Source organism: Mesoplodon densirostris, chromosome 1 (genome assembly GCF_025265405.1).
Source record: "Mesoplodon densirostris isolate mMesDen1 chromosome 1, mMesDen1 primary haplotype, whole genome shotgun sequence".
NCBI classification, from domain to species: Eukaryota; Metazoa; Chordata; class Mammalia; order Artiodactyla; family Ziphiidae; genus Mesoplodon; species Mesoplodon densirostris.
In genome coordinates, this window is record NC_082661.1 from 113,966,860 (window position 1) to 113,991,080 (window position 24,221).

Below are 24,221 nucleotides of genomic sequence, written 5' to 3' on the forward strand. Positions count from 1 at the left end.
GACCAGGGCTCGAACCCGTGTCCCCTACCATGGCAGGCGGATTCTTAACCACTGCGCCACCAGGAAAGCCCCTACATTCCTTTTTACAAAGTTAACATTTATTTGCACTTAACTGGATGGCAGACATTACCCTGTATGCATTTTCTGTTCACATTTTACAAATTTGTACATTAAGGTACAGAGAAGTTAAGGTCACACTGCAGGTCACACAGTAAGTGGCAGAGTCACAGAGTGAGGATTTGAACTCAATTGTGGATTTAGAGACTATGTGCTTAATTGCTACACTTGGTTTTGTCCCATGAATTGAGTTTTATTAAATTTCTAGAACAGGACTTCCTTGGTGGTCCAGTGGTTAAGAATCCGCACTTCTACTGCAGGGCGCACGGGTTAGATCCCTGGTCAGGGAACTAAGATCCCACATGCCACGTGGCGCAGCAAAATAAATAAATAAGTTGTATTTAAAATTTCTAGAACAATGGTATAAACTCTATCCTTTTTAAAGCTCTAAAGTCTCAAAGAATTAATGAAAAAAATCTAGTAAGATGAGAATTAAATGGTATATTTCAGCATGCAGATACTTTTAATGTGAATTTTATATGAGAACAATTGAAAATTTGTGCCAGTATTATAGGCACAGAGTATACTGAGGTTAATGTCCAAATTCTTAATTGCTTTTAAAGTTACATTTTGCATCAAATATGAACAAAGTTCAAAAATTACACCTCAGTCTTTAAAACTTATAAAAATTTTATATACATTTTTATAGAGGTATATTTTACATACAATAAAACAATAAAGATTTTTATAGTACCATCCCATGCAACCATCACACAAATCAAGGTATAGAGCATTTCCATCACCCCAGAAAGTTCCCTGGTGCACCTGTGGCAGTCACTACTCTACTCCCCAGGGGCAACTAGGTTGGAAATTATCTTAAAGAAATAAAGAACCATCTTTAAGATAAACTCCCCATGATTTCTACCACTAAGAGATTAATGTTTCTTGTTCTTGGATTTCATGTAAACGAAGTGGATTCATACAGAGTGTACTCTTATGTAAGGCTTCTTTCATTCAGTGTAAAATGTTTTGGAGTTTCGTCCATGCTGTCACAGACATCTGAAATCCATTCCTCTTCACTGTAGAGTAGTATTCCACCTACTCAATATCTGGAATTGTTAGTCTTTTTACTTTCAGTCATTCTCAAGGATATAAAGTGGTAACTCATCATGGCTTTAATTTGCATTTCCCTGATGACTAAAGATGCCAGCACCTTTATCAGTTGCTTACTGGCCATTTATATATGTTCCCTCCCTACATGAATCTTATTCACCTTCGTATCCCTAGAGCCTAGCAAAATAAATGTTTCCTGAATAGATAGATTTTTTTAAAAGGTAGACTATCTAACAACATTAAAAAACATATGTTGAGGTATAACAATTCTGCTTCTAGGAATTTATCTTGAAGAAGTAAAGAGGTACATAAAGAAATAATCTGAGGAATATTAATTTTAATAGTAAATGCATACTAACTAAATATCCAACAATAGGGGACTGGTTAAATAAATTATTGGATAGCCATACTTTGGAATAATAAATAGTATTAATATTATATAAATGGAGTGATACATATGTATAGATAAAAGTCTAGAAGGTGGTTTGATATTTATCTTTGGATAATGATATCAAAGTTGATTTTTAAATTTCTTCCTTTTGCAGTCTGTATCTTATACATTTTTCTAACGAGGCACAAGTATTGCTCGTGCAATAAGGAAAAATGAGGCCATTTAAAAATAGAACATGTACTGATATACAGGACAGTATGCAGAAAAGAGTTACACGGCAGGCCTGAACTGCTCTCCTTGGGATGGCATGACTGCAAATGTGGTCCTTGGCTGGTGTCTGGGAACATGGATTTCAAGAGAGTTCCCACCTTCTCTACCTGATAAGAGTGGCTCACTGCACCCAAACTATACAAACAGTGTGGTGTATACTGAATAACTGTTTCCTTCTGGACGCCTGGAATTTCAGGACTTGTGAGAGAGAGGTGCCTACATGACCAGTCCTCAATAAAAACGCTGGCACTGCATCCCTCATGAGCTTCCCTGGTAGACAACATCACACGTGTTGTCACAATTTGTTTCTGGAGGAAGTGAGTGAGTTCCTCGTGATTCACTGGGAGAAGTCTCTTGGAACCTTGTGCCTGGTTTCCTCCAGCTTTTCCCAGTGCATCTTTTCCTTTTGCTGATTTTGCTTTGTACCCTTCACTGTAATAAACCTTAGCTGTAATTACAACTATATGCTGAGTTGTTAAGTCCTCATCCAACCTGGGGATGGTCTTGGGGAACCCCTGACAGATAATATCTTAGTTATTCTTAAAGAGGTGAAATATAAAACCTGAAAAATCTTGGGCAAGTTTAGTGTCTTTGTCAATTCTCTTTGGTAACTTGGGTATTGTAAAGAAACAGTCTAACCTTCTACCTTACATAAATGCAGAGTTTTAAAAGAGTCACTTACAGCAGGATGAAAAACATTGATGGCTTGGACAGAGGCCTTCCCTTTTTGCTTATACCCGAATACCAAGTCGATCCACTGACAGATGTTCTGGGACACGTAGTCAGACTCTAGAGCCTGTCTATGGATGAGGATAAAAAGACGAGGATCGTTACGTGCCCAAGGCGGGAGGTTGACGTGATTAACCCGTTCGCCGTTCTGGCGTACACCAAAATCGAAACCTAAAAGAGAAGAGTAATATCAATGTTTATCTCCCCCAGAGCATGCTTCCTTTGGCCCACTGAGCAGACTGTAAGAGTTCACAGAAACAGCTATTGTGTGCTATAACCTGGAGAAGGAGCAGCGAGAGGATAGTAACACCGCTGCTCACCTGCTGACTTACCCCTCACAGAGTTACATGGATTAACGCTATCTATCCTAACTGAATCTGAGATCTTTCAACTTTACCCTTCCATCACCACCACTTTATATCATATTGAAAAACAAGCAGAAAATCATCATCCACTAATTCCAATATTCCAGTTATCAAATCTTCAAATGCATCAAGTGAGAAAATACCTCAATTGTAAGCCTGATTAAAATAAAGTGAAGGCTTTTGTATAAGCATTTCAGAATGATTGGTGTTAACATATAGTAAATTCAAGACTACTTATATGTAGTAAGTATTAGCATTCTGTAGTTTAAAAACTCAACGAATACAAAGTATACACATTCCTAGAATGAACTGTCTTAGTCTATTAATTTTATGGTAAATCTATAGGTCTGTTCTGATTTCATTTCCACTAAGCATTCCTGTGGACAACAAAATTATACTAACACACTGAGTAAGAGGGTTCTTCCACGATGTAAATAAGGTATTAGTTAATTGCCTCATTAGTCTGCTAGTGTAAACAAAAATCTCAGAAGTGTTTCTTTAAAAAATTGTCCTAAAGGAAATGTTACCTTTGAACAGAAAATTTTTTGTGCTACTTTTTTTTTAATGGACAGAAAATCTGAACACCATAGCAGAATCCAAATTTAAAAAGACCTCTTAAAAGCTAATCATGCTCCATGTAAAATTAAGTTGCTGTCTGACTACTTCTTGATCTTGTGAAAACAGTTAGAAGGATCTTCACTAATTCTGGAAGTACTCTGAAATGATATGATATAAAATATAAACTAAGGGCTTATATAAAATTAATACGGGGTGGGGGTGAGGGTCACCTCAAAAATCCCAGCAGTCATCCGACAGACAGCTGCAGGGTGACAGCATTAGGATGTACTGGCTGAGCACCTCCATACTCTATGTGGCGGCTTCATGGGAAGCAGCAGAGACTTACTGATTGATCAATGGTAATGAGGCATCTAAGAGCTGAGCTAGGAGGGGTTGAGCCACAGGTAGTCTCTACCTATAGGAATGCTTATAGGAAACAGCAGGATGTATGCTATAGCAAGTTACCGTTTCCAAAAATGGCTATAACAATACCTGCTGTTGTGCATGCTTTTCTAGAATCTTGCTGCTCCCCTATCAAATGGCAAAGTCTATGCTCCTTCCTTTTGAATGTGGGCAGGCACTTGTGACTCCCTCACAAACAGAATGCAGTGTAAGTGCCACCGTGTGACTTCCAAGGCTAGGCTGGAAAAGGCCATGCAGCTTCTGCTCACCTCTCTAGGGACACTTGCCTTTGGAACCCTGAGTTGCCAAGTAGAGTGTCCGAGGCCGCCATGCTGTGAGGAAGTCCACACTAGTCCACGTGGAGAAACCACATGGAAAACCATGGACACTACCTGAAGAGAGAGATGCCCACCAGCCCCGTGCTGCTCTGTTCCCCTGGATGTTCCAGCTCCAGCCAACCTGAACGCACAAGAGACCCTGAGGCCAAACCACAAAAACCACTTGGCTGAGCTGTTCCTGAATTTCTGACTTGCAGAAACTGTGATGGATAATACATTTAATGTTGTTTTGAGTCACTAAGTATTGGGGTTATTCGTTATGCAGCCATAGATAACAGGAACATACATATAAGAAACCACAGAGGAATGTGGTTTTTTGGACAGAGAAATGAGTCCCTGATTGAAAGCCACAAGGCAGGTACCCCCAACTGCAGGTGCTGATATTTCACTGAGGCGTTTCTCACTTGGGCAACACTATGAAGCCTGCTCCAGGTAATCAGCAGCACGGATTTATTAATGATTCTCGAAGTAACTCCAGAGAGGCCAGTTAATATAGGAAAAAATTCTGAAGTAATTTGTCCAACATTAACCTCTCTAAAGATATAATTCTCAATTTCATGTATTTCCTAAAGGTCACATAAAAATATGAAATTAAGTAATGTAGGAAAATGACCCAAAGATACCCTGTAAAGGATTAACTGATCTTACATTAAAGAACAGGTAAGATTACCAAGATTGTCAGTCACTGGCATCACAGAAAATCTGATTTTATCTTCTAGTATTCCTTTTCATTATTAGATAACTCTAGTTATACTGTTTTATTTCTAACTTGGTCATTCCTCATAAAATCATTGAGATTTTGGTTAATTTACATTGTTCTTTATAAATTCATGACTTTTTTTATAATCAGCATATTATAACTTTTGTAATCAGAGAAAATAATAAAGCAAGTTCTGTAACAGAATTAAAATACATGTTTACAAATACTTTTAACAGTTAAAAGTTACAGTTTTCCAGATATACCTAGTCCTATAAAATATTTAACATCCTCAAGCTCACTTGGAAATAACATTATATACTTAATAAGTAAAGGTATTTCTCTTATTTGGGGACTCAAATTTTAGGACTTACAAAAGGTATTTTTATTTTTGGAAAATTATAAAGTAAGTACAAACACTCAGAAATTTAAATTAGAAACGATTTACTGTTATACCTTCACGGTTAACTAAGAATTCTGGAAGATAGAAAAACTCTGGGATAAGTTCTTTCACGTCAGTCATGGACTCAAAAGAGGAGAGACGCCAGGTTGTGTTTGTAGAATGAAAAGTTCTGTCTGGGATGTCAAAACTCTGATCTGAAAAAATACAAATAACACACTTAAGACACAAAGACTTGATTCCATTTGAAACTTGTTACAATTAATTCACTTTTACTACTTCAAAAAGATTAAAATGATGTTCACTTTGTCCATAGTTTAAAAGAGATTATTCGTGTTCTTGAAAATAAATATTTCTCTACATAATTTGCAACTGCATTGTTATTTTTAATCAGTATTATGCTTTCATAGTACATATAACTAGATAAATATATATCACTTATTTGTTTAATTGATTACTGTCTGCCCAAGTAGAATGAAAGTTCCATAAAAGCAGAGAACTGGGATATCAACCATACCGAGCACATTCTAGGAATTGGATAATCATTTATTTACTGAATGAAAGAATAAGGAAGGAAAGTTAAAGTTCAAATAGGTAAAATAAGTTTTTTCCCCCATCAAGAAGATTATTTCTTTACCTCTTTTCTTCTCTCTTTTTTTTTGGGGGGGGGCATTGCTTTTTAGATGTTCTAACTCTAACCTAAAAAATTAAGTAAAATTTCCTATGAATGAAAATAAAACTAAGAATACTTACTCCTTTGTTAAGTTTTTCTGGTGAACACTATTAATAATCAAGAACTGAGTTTTGACCCTGTCTTTTCTGTCAACAGCTATCAGACTTTCTATCCTACAGTATGAAATGATATCTAAAGACCAGCCCTTGAAAACAGCAGCAGCGTGGATGCTTCTTCAGAACCATGCTGTACCATCCAAAACTCCTCTCAACTTGCTGAAATTTGAAACATCTTTTTATCTGGAGACTGTAAGAGACTAATTTCAGCATCAAGCAAGGCACGATTTTAAAAAAATATGCTAAATCTTCCATAAGCCTGACCTGCTTTGCCGAGCAACATTTTCTATTACTACTTTCTCATCTATTCTGTTGAGTCAGCATTGGCTGGGCACTAAATAAAATCTGGGGAGAAATGAGGTTTATAAATATTTCTTTTTTTTCTCAGAAACTAGGTTGGGCCACTTAAAGAAATATTTACTAACTCACTCAGGAGAAAAAGTTATTAATCTAAATGGAATCCAGAAAAATTAAAGGCAGTTCTGTGAGGCTATGATGGAATCACAATATCTAGAGTAGAGACTACAGAACTGTGGAACAGGAGAAGCACACTGAGGTTTCTGTTTGGATTTTTAAATTCTCTGCAGCTTCTTAATAAAAAAAAAAGTAATACTACATTTCCTGTCATTTAGAACATGTATGAACTCAACTGGTAGTTGTTAACCTAGCACTTTTGTCCCCCGGGGGACACTTGGCAATGCCTAGAGACATTTTTGGTTCTCACGGCTGGGTGGGAGGGGATGCCACTAGCATCTAGTAGGTAGGGGCCAGGGATACTGCTAAATGTCCTACAATGCACAGGACAGTCGCCATAACAAAGTATTATGTAGCTCAAAACGACTACAGTGCCAAGGTGAGAAACCCTGGACTAAATGAGAAGTCTAGAAATAAATTAAAAAGCCAGCACATATCATTTTAAATTAATCAGAAGAAACTGAATGGGGACTTAGGTTGTCCCTGTTTTCTTTTTTTTTTTTTAATCATTCTTAAATACACAATGAGGAAAACCTAGCATAATAGTTGATTGGGAGTTTTATATTACTATATCCTTGGGCTACATGAAAAGAAACGGAGGGCAGTAACAGTTCTGTTATACACTGCAGTCATCCCAAACCACATCTGAAATATTCTTTTTTATTCTGCCACTTGTTGTTGTTGTTGTTGTTGTTGTTTTGCGATACGCAGGCCTCTCACTGCTGTGCCCTCTCCCGTTGCGGAGCACAGGCTCCGGATGTGAAGGCTCAGTGGCCATGGCTCACGGGCCCAGCTGCTCCGCGGCATGTGGGATCTTCCCGGACCGGGGCACGAACCCGTGTCCCCTGAATCGGCAGGTGGACTCCCAACCACTGCTCCACCAGGAAAGCCCTCTGACTGCCACTTTTTTTTTTTTGCGGTACACGGGCCTCTCACTGTTGTGGCCTCTCTCGCTGCGGAGCACAGGCTCCGGACGCGCAGGCTCAGCGGCCATGGCTCACGGGCCCAGCCGCTCTGCAGCATGTGGGATTTTCCCAGACCGGGGCACGAACCCGTGTCCCCTGCATTGGCAGGTGGACTCTCAACCACTGTGCCACCAGGGAAGCCCTGACTGCCACTTTTTAATCAGAGCATTCACAAATCAGAACATGTCCAGAAAGATGAGCAGAGCAGTGACAGGTTTGGAAACCAGAGCAAATACGGCTTAAATATGAGTTTTTAAACGCTTTACTAAGCGTTTAAAACGCTTCACTAAGTACAGAACTGTCTTATTTATTTTTGCAGCAGCTGGGAAGGCCTTGCATATAGGGGGCTCTCAACTGGATGTCAAATTAACTAAGGGTAATTAGCCTGGGAATAAACAAGAGTGAGAGGAGAAGGGGGACAGGGCAGTAATGTTCAAATATTTGAACAGCTGTCATACAGAACATTTGTTTTGTGTACAGACAGAGGGACAAATATAAGAAAGTCCCTTTTATAGACCAAGTAGTCTACAGTCTATAAAATTCATTCCTCCAAGAGGCTGCATATGAGTATAAATATATACAGAAGTTCAAGAAGGGTTGAGTAAATGAACGGATAATGACTCCATAAAGGACTGTGGGTGCCAGGAGGCACCACTACAGGACAAGAACCACGGTTCTCACTGGAAACTGACAGTTGGGTGTGTCCCTGTTTGCACACAATGCAGTAACTTCATCTCTATCTCAGTCATCTTGAGGCCTGAGGGCTGCCACTGAAAATGCCCAGGTAGAAGATTAACTAGACAGTTACTATAGTGAAGGTGGCAGTGTGGCTCTCCTATAACAACTTACAACTCACTCAGTTGTCAGAACAACTGACAATAACATATTCCCCTTTAGGGGTCAAAGATAACTTAGGTGATCTCAAATAATTATTAAGTTGAACATTATAAAAAAGTGAATTGCATACACTTTAAAAGGGTAAAAAGGGTAAAATTTATGCTATGTGAATGACATTAATTTTTAAATAGTGAATTGCACTTTTATAAACTTAGACATGTTCAATTTGAAGCTAAAATGTAAGACATTAACAAGATCATGTGGCTTACTGCTGTTTTTTTTTAACCATCTTTATTGGAGTATAATTGCTTAACAATATTGTGTTAGTTGCTGCTGTATAACAAAGTGAAGCTATATATATATACATATATCCCCATATCCCCTCCCTCTTGCGTCTCCCTCCCACCCTCCCTATCCCACCCCTCTAGGTGGTCACAAAGCACCGAGCTGATCTCCCTGTGCTATGCAGCTGCTTCCCACTAGCTATCTATTTTACGTTTGGTAGTGTATATATGTCCATGCCACTCTCTCACTTCGTCCCAGCTTACCCTTCCCCCACCCCATGTCCTCAAGTCCATTCTCTACGTCTGTGTCTTTATTCCTGTCCTGCCCCTAGGTGCTTCAGAACCTTGTTTTTTTTTTTTCAGAGTCCATATATATGTGTTAGCATATGGTATTTGTTTTTCTTTTTCTCACTTACTTCACTCTGTATGACAGACTCTAGGTCCATCCACCTCACTACAAATAACTCTATTTCATTTCTTTTAATGGCTGAGTAATATTCCATTGTATATATGTGCCACATCTTCTTTATCCATTCGCCTGTCAATGGACACTTAGGTTGCTTTCATGTCCTGGCTATTGTAAATAGTGCTGCAATGAACATGGTGGTACATGACTCTTTCTGAATTATGGTTTTCTCAGGGTATATGCCCAGTAGTGGGATTGCTGGGTCATAAGGTAGCTCTATTTTTAGTTTTTTAAAGAACCTCAACTGTTCTCCAGGGTGGCTGTATCAATTTACATTCCCACCAACAGAGCAAGAGGGTTCCCTTTTCTCCATACCCTCTCCAGCATTTACTGCTTGCAGATTTTTTGACGATGGCCATTCTGACTGGTGTGAGGTGACACCTCACTGTAGTTTTGATTTGCATTTCTCTAATGATTACTGATGCTGAGCATCCTTTCATGTGTTTGTTGGCAATCTGTATATCTTCTTTGGAGAAATGTCTATTTAGGTCTTCTGCCCATTTTCGGATTGGGTTGTTTGTTTTTTTTTGATAATGAGCTGCATGAGCTGCTTGTAAATTTTGGAGATTAATCCTTTGTCAGTTGCTTCATTTGAAAATATTTTCTCCCATTCTGAGGGTTGTCTTTTCATCTTGTTTATGGTTTCTTTGCTGTGCAAAAGCTTTTAACTTTCATTAGGTTCCATTTGTTTATTTTTGTTTTTTTTCCATTTCTCTAGGAGGTGGGTCAAAAAGGATCTTGCTGTGATTTATGTCATAGAATGTTCTGCCTATGTTTTCCTCTAAGAGTTTTATAGTGCCTGGCCTTACACTTAGGTCTTTAATCCATTTTGAGTTTATTTTTGTGTACGATGTTAGAAGTGTTCTAATTTCATTCTTTTACATGTAGCTGTCCAGTTTTCCCAGCACCACTTACTGAAGAGGCTGTCTTTTCTCCATTGTATACTCTTGCCTCCTTTATCAAAGATAAGGTGACCATATCTGTGTGGGTTTATCTCTGGGCTTTCTATCCTGTTCCACTGATCTGTATTTCTGTTTTTGTGCCAGTACCATACTGTCTTGATGACTGCAGCTTTGTAGTATAGTCCAAAGTCTGGGAGACTGATTCCTCCAGCTCCGTTTTTCTTTCTCAAGATTGCTTTGGCTATTCGGGGTCTTTTGTGTCTCCTTACAAATTGTGCAATTTTTTTGTTCTAGTTCTGTGAAAAATGCCATTGGTAGTTTGATAGGGATTGCGCTGAATCTGTAGATTGCTTTGGGTAGTAGAGTCATTTTCACAATGTTGATTATTCCAATCCAAGAACATGGAATTTCTCTGCATCTGTTTGTATCATCTTTAATTTCTTTCATCAGTGTCTTATAGTTTTCTGCATACAGGTCTATTGTCTTCTTAGGTAGGTTTCTTCCTAGGTATTTTATTCTTTTTGTTGCAATGGTAAATGGGAGTGTTTCCTTAATTTCTCTTTCAGATTTTTCATCATTAATGTATAGGAATGCAAGACATTTCTGTGCATTAATTTTGTATCCTGCTACTTTACTAAATTCATTGATTAGCTCTAGTAGTTTTCTGGTAGCATCTTTAGGATTCTCTATGTATAGTATCATGTCATCTGCAAACAGTGACAGTTTTGACCTCTTCTTTTCCGATTTGGATTCCTTTTATTTCTTTTTTTTCTCTGATTGATGTTCCTAAAACTTCCAAAACTATGTTGAATAAGAGTGGTGAGAGTGGGCAACCTTTTCTTGTTCCTGATTTTAGAGGAAATGATTTCAGTCTTTCACCATTGAGAATGATGTTGGCTGTGGGTTTGTCATATATGGCCTTTACTATGTTGAGGTAGGTTCCCTCTATGCCTACTTTCTGGAGAGTTTTTATCATAAATGGGTGTTGAATTTTGTCAAAAGCTTTTTCTGCATCTATTGAGATGATGATACGGTTTTTATCCTTCAGTTTGTTAATATGGTGTATCACATTGATTTGCGTATACTGAAGAATCCTTGCATTCCTGGGATAAACCCCACTTGATCATGGTGTATGATCCTTTTAATGCGCTGTTTGCTAGTATTTTGTTGAGGATTTTTGCATCTATGTTCATCAGTGATATTGGCCTGTAGTTTTCTTGCTTTGTGACATCTTTGGTTTTGTTATCAGGGTGATGGTGGCCTTGTAGAATGAGTTTGGGAGTGTTCCTCCCTCTGCTATATTTTGGAAGAGTTTGAGAAGGATAGGTGTTAGCTTTTCTCTAAATGTTTGATAGAATTCGCCTGTGAAGCCATCTGGTCCTAGGCTTTTGTTTGTTGGAAGATTTTTAATCACAGTTTCAATTTTAGTGCTTGTGATTGGTTTTTTTTATACTTTCTATTTCTTCCTGGTTCAGTCTCGGAAGGTTGTACTTTTCTAAGAATTTGTCCATTTCTTCCAGGTTGTCCATTTTATTGGCATAGAGTTGCTTGTAGTAATCTCTCATGATCCTTTGTACTTCTGCAGTGTCAGTTGTTACTTCTCCTTTTTCATTTCTAATTTGGTTTATTTGAGTCTTCCTTTTTTTCTTGATGAGTCTGGCTAATGGTTATCAATTCTGTTTATCTTCTCAAAGAACAAGCTTTTAGTTTTATTGAAGTTTGCTATTGTTTCCTTCAGTTCTTTTTCATGTATTTCTGATCTGATCTTTGATTTCTTTCCTTCTGCAAACTTTGGGTGGTTTTTTTTCGTTATTCTTTCTCTAATTGCTTTAGATGTAAGGTTAGGTTGTGTATTTGAGATTTTTCTTGTTTCTTGCAGTAGTATTGTATTACTATAACCTTCCCTCTTAGAACTGCTTTTACTGCATCCCAGAGGTGTTGGGTCGTCGTGTTTTCGTTGTCATTTGCTTCTAGGTATTTTTTGCTTTCTTCAGCGATCTCTTGGTTGTTTAGTAGTGTATTGTTTAGTTTCCATGTATTTGTATTTTTTACAGTTTTTTTCCTGTAATTGATATCTAGTCTCATAGTGTTGTGGTAGGAAGAGATACTTGATATGATTTCAATTTTCTGAAATTTACCAAGACTTGATTTGTGATCCAAGATATGGTCTATCCTGGAGTGTTCCATGAGCACTTGAGAAGAAGTGTATTCTGTTGTTTTTGGATGGAATGTCCTATAAATATCAATTAAGTCATTCTTGGTTTTTTTTTTTTTTTTCGGTATGCGGGCCTCTCACTGTTGTGGCCTCTCCCGTTGCGGAGCACAGGCTCCGGACACGCAGGCTCAGCGGCCATGGCTCACGGGCCTAGCCGCTCCGCGGCATGTGGGATCTTCCTGGACCGGGGCACGAACCCGTGTCCCCTGCATCGGCAGGCAGACTCTCAACCATTGCGCCACCAGGGAAGCCCAAGTCATTCTTGTTTAATATGTCATTTAAAGCTTGTGTTTCCTTATTTTCATTTTGGATGATCTGTCCACTAGTGAAAGTGGGGTGTTAAAGTCCCCATCTATGATTGTGTTACTGTCGATTTCCCCTTTTATGGCTGTTAGCATTTGCCTTATGTATTGACATGCTCCTATGTTGGGTGCATACATATTTACAATTGTTATATCTTCTTCTTGGATTAATCCCTTTTTCATTATGTAGTGTCCTTCTTTGTCTCTTCTAGTAGTCTTTATTTTAAAGTCTATTTTGTCTGATATGAGACTTGCTCCTCCAGGTTTCTTTTGATTTCCATTTTCATGGAATATCTTTTTCCATCCCCTCACTTTCAGTCTATATGTGTCCCTAGGTCTGAAGTGCATCTCTTGTAGACAGCATATATACAGGTCTTGTTTTTGTATCCATTCAGAAAGTCTATGTCTTTAGGTTGGAGCTTTAATCCATTTACATTTAAGGTAGTTATCGATACGTATGCTCCATTTTCTTAATTGTCTTGGGTTTGTTTTTGTAGGCCTTTTCCTTCTCTTGTGTTTCCTGCCTAGATAAGTCCCTTTAGCATTTGTTGTAAAGCTGGTTTGGTGGTGCTGAATTCTCTTAACTTTTGTTGTCTGTAAAGGTTTTAATTTCTCCATCAACTCTGAATGAGATCCCTGCTGGGTAGAGTAATCTTGGTTGTAGGTTTTTCCCTTTCATAACTTTAAATATGTCCTGCCACTCCCTTCTGGCTTGCAGTTTCTGCTGAAAGATCAGCCGTTAACCTTATGGGGCTTCCCTTGTTTGTATGTTATTTGTTGCTTTTCCCTTGCTCCTTCTAATATTTTTTCTTTGTATTTAATATTTGATAGTTTGATTAATACGTGTCTCAGTGTGTTTCTCCTTGGGTTTATCCTGTATGGTACACTCTGTGCTTCCTGGACTTGACTATTTCCTTTCCCACGTCAGGGAAGTTTTTTTTTTGTTTTTTTTGTTTTTTTTTTTGCGGCATGCGGGCCTCTCACTGTTGTGGCCTCCCCCGCTGCGGAGCACAGGCTCCGGACGCGCAGGCTCCGGACGCGCAGGCTCAGCGGCCACGGCCCACGGGCCCAGCCGCTCCGCGGCACATGGGATCCTCCCAGACCGGGGCACGAACCCGTATCCCCTGCATCGGCAGGCGGACTCTCAACCACTTGCGCCACCAGGGAGGCCCCAGGGAAGTTTTTGACTATAATCTCTTCAAATATTTTCTCAGACCCTTTCTTTTTCTCTTCTTCTTCTGGGACCCCTATAGCTCGAATGTTGGTGTGTTTAATGTTGTCCCAGAGGTCTCTGAGACTGTCCTCAATTCTTTTCATTCTTTTTTCTTTATTCTGCTCCCTGGCAGTTATTTCCACCATTTTATCTTCCAGCTCACTTATCCGTTCTTCTGCCTCAGTTATTCTGCTATTGATTCCTTGTAGAGTTATTTTTAATTTTAGTAATTGTGTTGTTCATCACTGTTTGTTTGCCCTTTAGTTCTTCTAGATCCTTGTTAAATGTTTCTTGTATTTTCTCTATTCTGTTTCTGAGATTTTGGATCATCTTTACTATCAGTACTCTGAATTCTTTTTCAGGTAGGTTGCCTATTTTGTCTTCATTTATTTGGTCTTGTAGGTTTTTACCTTGCTCCTTTGTCTGTAACATATTTTTTTGTCATTTCTTTTTCTTTTTCTTTTTCTTTTTTTTTTTTTTTGCGGTATGCGGGCCTCTCACTGTTGTGGCCTCCCCCGTTGCGGAGCACAGGCTCCGGACGCGCAGGCTCCGGACGCGCAGGCTCAGCGGCCATGGCTCACAGGCCCAGCCGCTCCGCGGCATATGGGATCCTCCCAGACCGGGGCACGAACCCGTATCCCCTGCATCGGCAGGCGGACTCTCAACCACTGCTCCACCAGGGAGGCCCTCTTTTTCTTTTTTTTTTTTTGATGGATGGTGCTGTATTCCTGTCTTACTGGTTGTTTGGCCTGAGATGTCCGGCACTGCAGTTTGCAGGCCGTTGGATAGAGCTGGGTCTTGGTGATGAGATGAGGATCTCTGGGAGGCCTCACTGTGATGAATATTCCCTGGGGTCTGAGATTCTCTGTTAGTCCAGCAGTTTGGACTCGGAGCTCCCACCACAGGAGCTTGGGCCTAACCTCTGGCCTGGGAACCAAGATCCCACAAGCTTTGTGGCGAGGTAAAAAAAAAAAGAAAGAAAGAAAGAAAAAAAGGAGCAGTACAATATTAAAGAATAAAAAACAAAATAAAATTAGAAAGATAAAAATATATTAGGAAAAATAAAACTATAATTAAAACAACTGCAACAAGGCAAAATAAAACCACAACAGAAAAAAGAAAAAAAGGGGGGGGGAGGGGTAAGTTAAAAGGAGAGAACGATAACAAAGTATAAAGAATAAAATTAGAAAACTAAAAGATTTATTAGGAAAAATAAAAATATAAAAGAATCAAGCAGCCACATAGCAGAGGGAGATCAGCTCAGTGCTTTGTGACCACCTAGAGGGGTGGGATAGGGAGGGTGGAAGGGAGGGAGATGCAAGAGGGAAGAGATATGGGAACATATGTATATGTATAACTGATTCACTTTGTTATAAAGCAGAAACTAACACACCATTTTAAAGCAATTATACTCCAATAAAGATGTAAAAAAAAAAAAAGAATCAACAACAATGAATCAAAAAAACAGAACTCCAATCTAAAAGAGGAAAAAAGAAAAAAAAAAGCCTGGGCTATAGGGGTGGGGTTTAGGCGGGGGATGGAACTTAGGCAGGGGCGGGGTTTAGGGTGGAGCAGGACCTAGGCGGGTGGGGGGGTGATGTTTCAGCGTGGGGCGGGGCCTCTGCTTAGGACCTGGATGGAAGGGGAGAGGCAGCACCTCAAAAGGAGGGTCTCTGGAGTGTACAGTTCCCGAGTTTGGAGGCAGGGCCCTGCCTTAGGGTGTGTGTGTGGGGTTTAGGCCCAGCCCATTGGAGGGGGTTTCAGAGGGGGTCTCTGAGTGTAGAGGTGGGGCCCCGGGTGGGGGGATAAGGGTGGGGCTTGGGCTCTGTGCGGCAGGAGGGAGGCTCCAAGGGCAGAGGATTAGGACCAGGAGCCCAACACGTTCCCTGGTGCCTAAGTGGACAGGGAAAGTGCTGGCCCCGTTCCCCTCCGTTCCTTTGTGCCCCTCCCCTCCTTTGTGCCCCTCCCCCACTGTCTCCCCCATCGCCACTGGACCCCTAAGTGTGGGTGGGTCCTGCTGGGTGTAGGAACTCCTTCCCTCCCCCAGCCACCCTTCAGGGGTGCTGGCCCCAGAGGTCTGGCCTTTACTTTTCCTCCCCCTTCCCCACCTCCCACTCCCTCAGGACCCGCATGCCTGCAGGGGGCCTCGGTGGGCAGAGGATCAGGCCCAGGGATCTCAGCAGGTTCCTGGGGGCCCAAGTGGGCAGGGGAAACCTGGCCACACTCCTTTTTGATCCTCTGCCCTCCCAATGGTCCCTCAACTTCCCCCTTCGGGCCTGGGATCCCTTCCCCTCAGGGGCGCCAGTCCCATCCCACCTCCACTTCTCCTCCCCCTTCACTCCCCCCGTGCCCCGCATCCTACCCAGTCACTGGGGGGTCCTCCCATCCCCTCAGGTGTCCGCGGTCCCCCACTGGGGCCTGGTAGGTGCCCTGGTTGTGTGGAGACATGAATTCCGCGTCCTCCTAGTACCACTGCTGGTTTCTTGAAGAGAATTTTGTTGCGGGAATATATAGAATTCTTTTTCCTATGATTTGATTAGTTTCAGTACATTCTCAGGACGTCAGTCAAGTGTTTTATCCCTGATGACCAATCTGACCTTTGAGGTAGTTATGAAACAACCCTTACCTTGATAGGCTAAAAACATCTTTGTGAAAGGAGGCATCCTGACCAGGAAGTGAAGCACGGTGCCGCTGTTGGAGTAGTGGGAACCGTAGTGGTAGGGCTGCACCGGGGGCATCGGGTCGTCTTCCCGGGCTCCTTTGCGGTACTCCTCCTCCAGGTACTGAAGGACACAGGGACCAGAACTCGTGACAGTGAGCTCCAGGCAGAGCTGGAGCCGCCTCACTTGTCTTCTTTCCCATCCTTCTCTGCTGCCCGTTAGACGCCATTCTCCATGGCTTGCCCTCGGCCCTCCTGAGTGTCCGGGGGTCTGGTGCCCCACTAAGGCCTGACCATGCACGTTTACCCTCTCATTTGCTCATAGAGAACCCACCTGTTCTGTACCCCACCTCCCAGCCCTCTGACTCCCAACTAATACATAAATCTAAACTGATAATAATATCAGTTTAGATAATATATATCTAATATATCTCAACTGGTCAAGGGCTCAATAAATAAGAGTTGCCACTCTCACTAGAGATGTCTGCGTCTTAAGAGGGTTTCAAGCTGTAATGCTACATTCTTTAGAGAAATGCTTCTCTAGCAGAGGAACTGCAATAGAAATGTAAAACCTGTATCATATTATTGGAATTCTTTAATATAACATTTTATAGCTGTTTTGCAGTGGAGTTACACAGAAATAACGAAGACGGTGGTGACTTTTCAACTATTCCTGTCTTCCCATCATAAAGCAAGAAGCTCAACCAAATTTTTAATATCTGTCACTATTCTCATCTCCTGTAGCTTCTGTCTGTCTCTAATAACAAAGTCAGGTGACAGTGAATTTTCTGGAGTCACTTCTCTTTGATTCCCATAATACTGCTGCATTTTTAGCTGCAGAAGAATCAAGCACTGACAGTTGTAAGATGCTTGGATGGACCTTTCTGGAACTTTGACATAAGATAACGTGGTGAATATGAGAAAACCACTTCAGCTGCTCCTATCTTGATACTGTTGTGAAGAATGTAACATATGACTAATGGGTTTTTAAAAATCTCCAGCAGGATTCCATTAATATTAATTTCACAGAAATGGGTAATTTATTTCTATTTTTAAACTTTACAATCCAGTATTTTTTGTTAATAAACCTGTGAACAATTTGCTGAGATGAATAATAAGGGATTATGGTACATTATAAATATATTGATATTATTATATATAACACTAGGGGATACAAATAGCAGGTCCCTGGAAATCTTTGTGATTTTTATAAGGAATATAATTATTTATATATTTGAACATTACAACGGATTATGAGCTTCCAATTTATGTAACAGTAAGTGCATTTCTTTTTCTGGGCAAAATGTTTTCAGAGAATTAAGACAGAAAATAATATTTAAAATCACATAATGATTTCCAGTTGACTGTTAATCAAAGCACAAGGAAGTGGGAAACAGAAAAATCAATACATTTAAAATTAAGTAAAACAGTCTGTAAAACAAAAATCCAGTTTTTACTTATCAAAATACATGAGGAAAAACTAAACCTACCTTGTATGTGTCCACGTAACGATCTTCTTTTTCTTTGTACTGCACAGCTATGGGCTTGGAGAGATTTCTACAGAGGAAGAGATGATGGAAAACATCGAAGTATGCTGATACTGTCAGGATTAAGCTGCCTTAGATGTTTACAAGTAAATAAGTGGTCAACAAAATACTCAGCCCTTGGTTTAGTGATTACACATGTTGCTTTGCAATTAAGTCACAATTATGATTTCATAACCTATGAAGATAGAATTTTTCTAAACAGATGCATACCATTATTAGGAATTCCTGACTTAACGAGTAACCTACACAAGAAGAGCTGTTCTCCCTCCCTTTTCTGGTTCCTCTACTTCCTCCAAATCATAACTGATGCTGCCCATGGCAGCTGATTCCTACCGAGCCCTGGAAGTTCCCGCCCCCATTTCCAGATTCTACACCCAGCTCGGCAAGGAAGAGTGAAGGGCACTTTGGATAGCAGATATGATCATGAGGAGATGTTATGTAATTACTAGGTTAGTGAAAACTGAAGAAACAACACATGCTTAAAATGACCACCCTGAAATCTGGAGTGTGAGTGCTGACGTAAACATTTTGTTATCTAATTCGTGGATAGTGACTGACCCATGTGCACAGTGTAGACAACGTATGCATGCGTATGCATGTCTGCGCTGGTGTTCACACTGTATCAGGGAGGGAAGAGAACTCAAGGATCAATTTCCACTTTCACAAGCTACAGAGTCAAGCAGCATCTGTGTGAGGCCCATAAAAGAGCAAGAGAACAAGATCCAATGAGGAAGGGCAGGCTTCTCTGGCTGAGGTGCCATCTGGTCTGGCACCGGGATGGGACCACCTGGAGTTTCAACATCTGCCACCACAACTAGATCAACATCAAGATTTGCTCAAGTTTCAGTTAAGTCAAACCAGGTCTGCTTAGCCAGAGGTTGATATATCTATTTTGGGGGAAAATTATTTCCTAGGGATATTAAACTTAGTGATAGCAAACACATTAGTTTCATTTTTGAGGCTTTGATAATCCTAAAAACTTTGTTAAAAAGTAAAGACGGTTTTATAGCATAGATACAAATTCACCTCAATATAGGAGAAATTGTGTTCAAGATCCTGCCATGCAATTTTTTTCTAAACAGTGTAAGTAGTTTTTTTGAACACAGGTAATACTGTTGTGGTTGGAAAATCAGAAGTTACTGATGAGTGAATAGAATAAACCAAAAATCAACCACAATACTATCACTCACAATATATCTGGAAGGGTACATACCTTTCCAGATGCTCTCTCCTTATTTGTGTATGTATAATTACTTTTTAAATAAAAATCTCCCCTCCCCCATAATATACATTTCTACAATATCATTCTTTTTTTTAAAATATAAATTTATTTATTTATTTATTTTTGGCCGTGTTGGGTCTTTGTTGCTGTGTGCGCATGGGCTTTCTCTAGTTGCGTTGAGCTGGGGCTACTCTTTGCTGTGGTGTGCTGGCTTCTCATTATGGTGGCTTCTCTTGTTGCGGAGCATGGGCTCCAGGCGTGTGGGCTTCAGTAGTTGTGGTGCACGAGCTTAGCTGCTCCACAGCATGTGGGATCTTCCTGGACCAGGGCTCAAACCCATGTCCTCTGCATTGGCAGGTGGATTCTTAACCACTGTGCTACCGGGGAAGTCCTCAGTAGTGTAAAAATTTAAATGTACATTAGCAGTGTATAAAAATGTCTAAATGATAAATAATGTGCCATTTGCTCTTTTTTAAATTGACAAATACATTAAATTGAATCTGATTTCTTGAAAGCTGTCTGAACTAGGCCTACTATTTAGCAGTTATAATTAAAATATTCTAATACACTAAGTAGTATATTGGCAGTCAATTTTTCTTTAAACTACATAGATAATTTTTTAACTGAAGTGTAATGGATATATAACACTATATTAGTTTCAGGTGTCCAACATAATGATTTGATATTTGTATATTCGATATTACAAAATGGTCACCACAGTAAGTCTAGGTAGCAGCCATCACCACATGTAGTTACAGGATTTTTTTTTGTTGTGCTGAGAACTTTTAAGATTTACTCTCTCAGCAACTTTCAAACATGTAATGCAGTGTTATTAGCTAAGGTCATCGTGCTGTGCGTTGCATCCCAGGGCTCATTTCATAACTGGCAGTCTGTACCTTTTGACTCCCTTCACCCATTTTGCCACAATCCCACCCTCCCAATGCTTCTGGCAACCACCAATCTGTTCTCTGTATCAATGAGTTTTTCTGTTTGTTCGTTTTTTTTGTTTTTATTTTTAGATTCCACATACAAGTAAGATCATACTTATTTGTATGGTATTTGTCTTTGACTGACTTGTTTCACTTAGCATAATGCCCGCAAGGTCTATCCATGCCGTCACAAGATTTCATTCTCCTTTATGGATAAATAGTATTCCATTGTGTGTGTGTGACATTTTATTTATCCATTCATCCACAGATGGACACTTAGGTTGTTTCTGTATCTTGGCTACTATAAATAATGCTGCAGTGAACATGGGGGTGCAGATATCTTTTCAAGTTAGTGCTTTCATTTCCTCTGGATAAATACCCAGAAGTAGAATGGCTGGATCATATGACAGATCTATTTTTAGTTTTTTAAGGAGCTTCCATATTGTTCTCCACAGTGGCTGCACCAATTTACATTCCCACCAACAGTGCACAGGGTCTCTTTTCTCTATATCCTCGCCAACAGTTGTTATTTCTTGACTTTTTGATCCTAGCCAGAGAATGTTATTTAAAACTAAAGAAACAGAATATTCCCTCATCAACTAGGGCTATTTGGTTACTCTAAAAGGCAACTCATTCAGGAAAGGCAGGATAAAAGCTTAATTCTTTTCCTTATTTGTCAAATTTCAAAAACAAGGAATTGGTGCCCTACCCAAACAGTGACCAGTGAGTTTAGTTTTGCTTTGTTTTGGGGGCCTTTAAAAAGTGTCACTGTTAACTTAAGTTTTTTTTTTTTTGCGTTACACGGGCCTCTCACTGTTGTGGCCTCTCCCGTTGCGGAGCACAGGCTCTGGATGCACAGGCTCAGCGGCCATGGCTCACGGGCCCAGCCGCTCTGCGGCATGTGGGATCTTCCTGGACCAGGGCACAAACCCTTGTCCCCTGCATCGGCAGGCAGACTCTCAACCACTGCGCCACCAGGGAAGACCAACTTAAGTATTTTTTAAATTCAAATGTGTTCAAGCAACTGTAGTCGTTATTCTTTCTGATGCCCAGATTGTCCTGTCTTTGGCAGTGAGAGCCACTTCCAGTTGGCTCCTAAGTCTTTTATTTTTTGTAACTGTGGTAAAAAAAACGCACATCACAAAACTTACCTTCCTAACCATCCTCAAGTACCTAGTTCAGTGGTGTTAACAATGTCTACATTGTTGTGCAATAGGTCTCTAAACCTTTTTCATTTTGTAAAAAGCTGAAACTCTGCACCTGCTGAGCAACAACCCCCTATATCCACCCCCCTCTTCTCCTGTCCCCCACATCCATCATTACACTCTCTATCTCTCTGAGTTGACTGCCCTAGACAGCTCATGAAGAGGAATCACACAGTGTTTGTCTTCTGCGGCTGGCTCATTCCATTTAGCACAACATCCCCAGGGCTCATCCATGTGACAGGACTTCCCTCCTTCTTAAGGTTGAGTAATATTCCTCTGTATGTATGCACCTCATTTTCCCCATCCATTGATCCAGAGACAGACACCTGAGCTGCCTCCACCTCCTGGCCACTGCGAATAAAGCTGCAAAGAACATAGGTGTGCAAATATGGCTCCCGAGTCCTTCTGACAAGGCTATAGTCATTTCCTTGCTCTCTGACACAACAAAATATCCTGGGCTCATCTTGTATGTTTTCTTCTAATAAATGCAGAAGAAATGAGAGAATAGGAAATCACCATTCTGTAACCCCTAGTGAAATAATAGACTTGAACAATAATCATCAATGAAAGAAACAAGTTCAACGGGAGGCTGAACCCACGGACCACCCTGAGCATCTTTAGAGTGGGATATCACAGGCCTCCTGATATGGGGCAATATAAAATCCACACCACCTCCTCTAGAGGATTCTTGCCAAAAAATGTTGAATCTGAATCTAAGCAAGCCTTTAGAAGTAATTTGCAGTCTCTAGGAAGTACAGAGGCTAGAGGAAAAACCTAAATGCTAATGTGGAATGGGGGACATCCTATAAGACAAATGACTTATTTTTGTTTTAAAAACAAGTCAATGTTAGGAAGAAAGAAAGAGAAAAATACATACACAAAAATAGGGCTGTTCTAGATGTTATGTCTTTAGAAACAAAGCAACCAAAGGTGACAGTGGGCCTGACTCAAACAAATCAACTATAGAAAGACACCTCTGATATAATCAGGGGACATTTGAAAATGGACTGGATATTAGATGATACCACGAAATTACTGTTGATTTTCTTAGATATGATAACGGCACTGAGGTTATGAAAGAAAATGTTCCACTTTTTTCTTAAGAGATGTGTACTAAAGATCATACGAATGACAAAAGATTTGTGTGGTTCATCTTCAGAAGAAAAAAAAGATGACATAAGTTTGGCAAAAATCTTGATAATTGTTGAGCTGGGGTCATGGTCATATGGGGCTCATTATACATTCATTCTATTTTTGTGCATGTTTGAAAATTCTTACAATAAGAACTTCAGTAAAATAAATACATCATATTGACAAAGCCAAAAGGTGATGATGTCTTTAGTTACCTGTACACTGAAGGATCGCTGAGGTCAAGGGTCTCACTAACGTAGTCAGCTAGGATAAACGGGAACACTGGATACTGCATGAGATCATTAAAGGATCGGCCGGCATGTTTGTTTAAGTGAGTCAAATATTCAAAATTAGTAATTTGTCCAGTATACCATAAATTTGTCAGAGCGGTGATATTGCCATATTCCAGAAGATTAGGGAGGTTATTTGTTAGTATACTGTGGTACACATCATCACGAACCTAAAAAGGAAGGAGAGAAAAAAACCCAGATTTTATTTTTAGGCTTGACATTTTCCTCCAAAGAATCCATGATATTATAGGCATGTTACTAATCTCAAGTCCTCCAAGAAAATACTTTTTGCCCAATAACACTAACTGGTGGGGAACTGAGATTCAAATCCACGTCTTCCTCCAAAGGTTGGGCTATTTATTTATTTATTGAAGTGTAGTTGATTAACAATATTATATTAGTTTTAGGTGTACAACATAGTGATTCAATTTTTTTAATAAATTATACTCCATTTAAAGTTGTTATAAAATGTTGGCTTAATTCCTTGTGCTGTACCATATACCCTTGTAACTTATTTATTTTGTATATAATAGTTTGTACGTCTTAATCCTCTCCCCTTATCTTGCCCCTGCCCCTTCTCTCTCCCCACTGGTACCACTAGTTTGTTCTCCATATCTATGAGTCTATTTCTTTTTTTTTTTTATATTCATTCACTTGTGGCTCTTAACCACTATGTTTTGCAGCTGAGAAATCAGTAAGAAACTAAGAAGTCTGTATAGAAAAGTCACTTATATGCAGACCCTAAGAAAAAAAATCAATAAAGGAAAATGAAGAGTCTTCATCTAAATAAATGCAACATGATGTAGTAGAAAGAGCATAGTTTTCTGACAGAACTGGTCTTTTTTCTTGCTTAAACTCTTTGTGTTACAGTTATCATACCTGTAATATGAGGGTAATAATATTTATTTCCTGAGAATGAAATAAACTATCCTATGTAAAACAGAATACTTGATTTTCACTACTGATTGAAAACTAGTATGTAAACTCTTTTTTCAGAGAGGCACAAAAGTTCTGTCACAGAAAAAAGGTATTCTGATTTCTTCTAAAGCAATTAAATGATAATTGATAATAAATGGAAAAAAACCAGATGAGCCAGGACTTTGCTAAAAACAAATTTGAATTGCCCCTCTTAAATGTGTATATGCTTTAGGCATTGGAAGGTGAGCCACGGATGTGGATAATCAAAGATGAGACTAGAAGTGAATGAGAAGAATGATCTTGGTTATGGAATAGGCAAGATTACAAGGTGTTTAAGAACCTGAACCTTAAGGTCTGTTTCACAACAATGTGAATATACTTAACACAACTGAACTGTATGCTTGAAAATGGTTAAGATGGCAATTTTTATGTTATGTCTTTTTTATGATAATTAAAAAAAAGAATCGGTTCAAGGCAAAAACAAAAACTAAACTTATATTCTAAATCTGAAGGTTACAATATGGAGGTTCCTTAAAAAACTAAAAATAGAACT

General features: G+C 39.6%; 1 protein-coding gene across 5 annotated transcripts in view; it reads right to left on the reverse strand.

Moving 5' to 3' along the window:
- The window catches only part of LYST (lysosomal trafficking regulator), a 197,310-nt gene that overhangs the window by 29,852 nt on the left and 143,237 nt on the right, over positions 1-24,221 (reverse strand). For all 5 annotated transcript variants that reach the window (XM_060108116.1, XM_060108109.1, XM_060108094.1 and 2 more), the window contains 5 exons: positions 22,676-22,920; positions 17,917-17,983; positions 16,394-16,550; positions 5,377-5,517; positions 2,514-2,731 (listed from right to left, as the gene is read on the reverse strand). In XM_060108116.1, the coding sequence (XP_059964099.1) occupies positions 2,514-2,731; positions 5,377-5,517; positions 16,394-16,550; positions 17,917-17,983; positions 22,676-22,920 (828 nt within the window). The remainder of the gene's footprint in view (positions 1-2,513; positions 2,732-5,376; positions 5,518-16,393; positions 16,551-17,916; positions 17,984-22,675; positions 22,921-24,221) is intronic.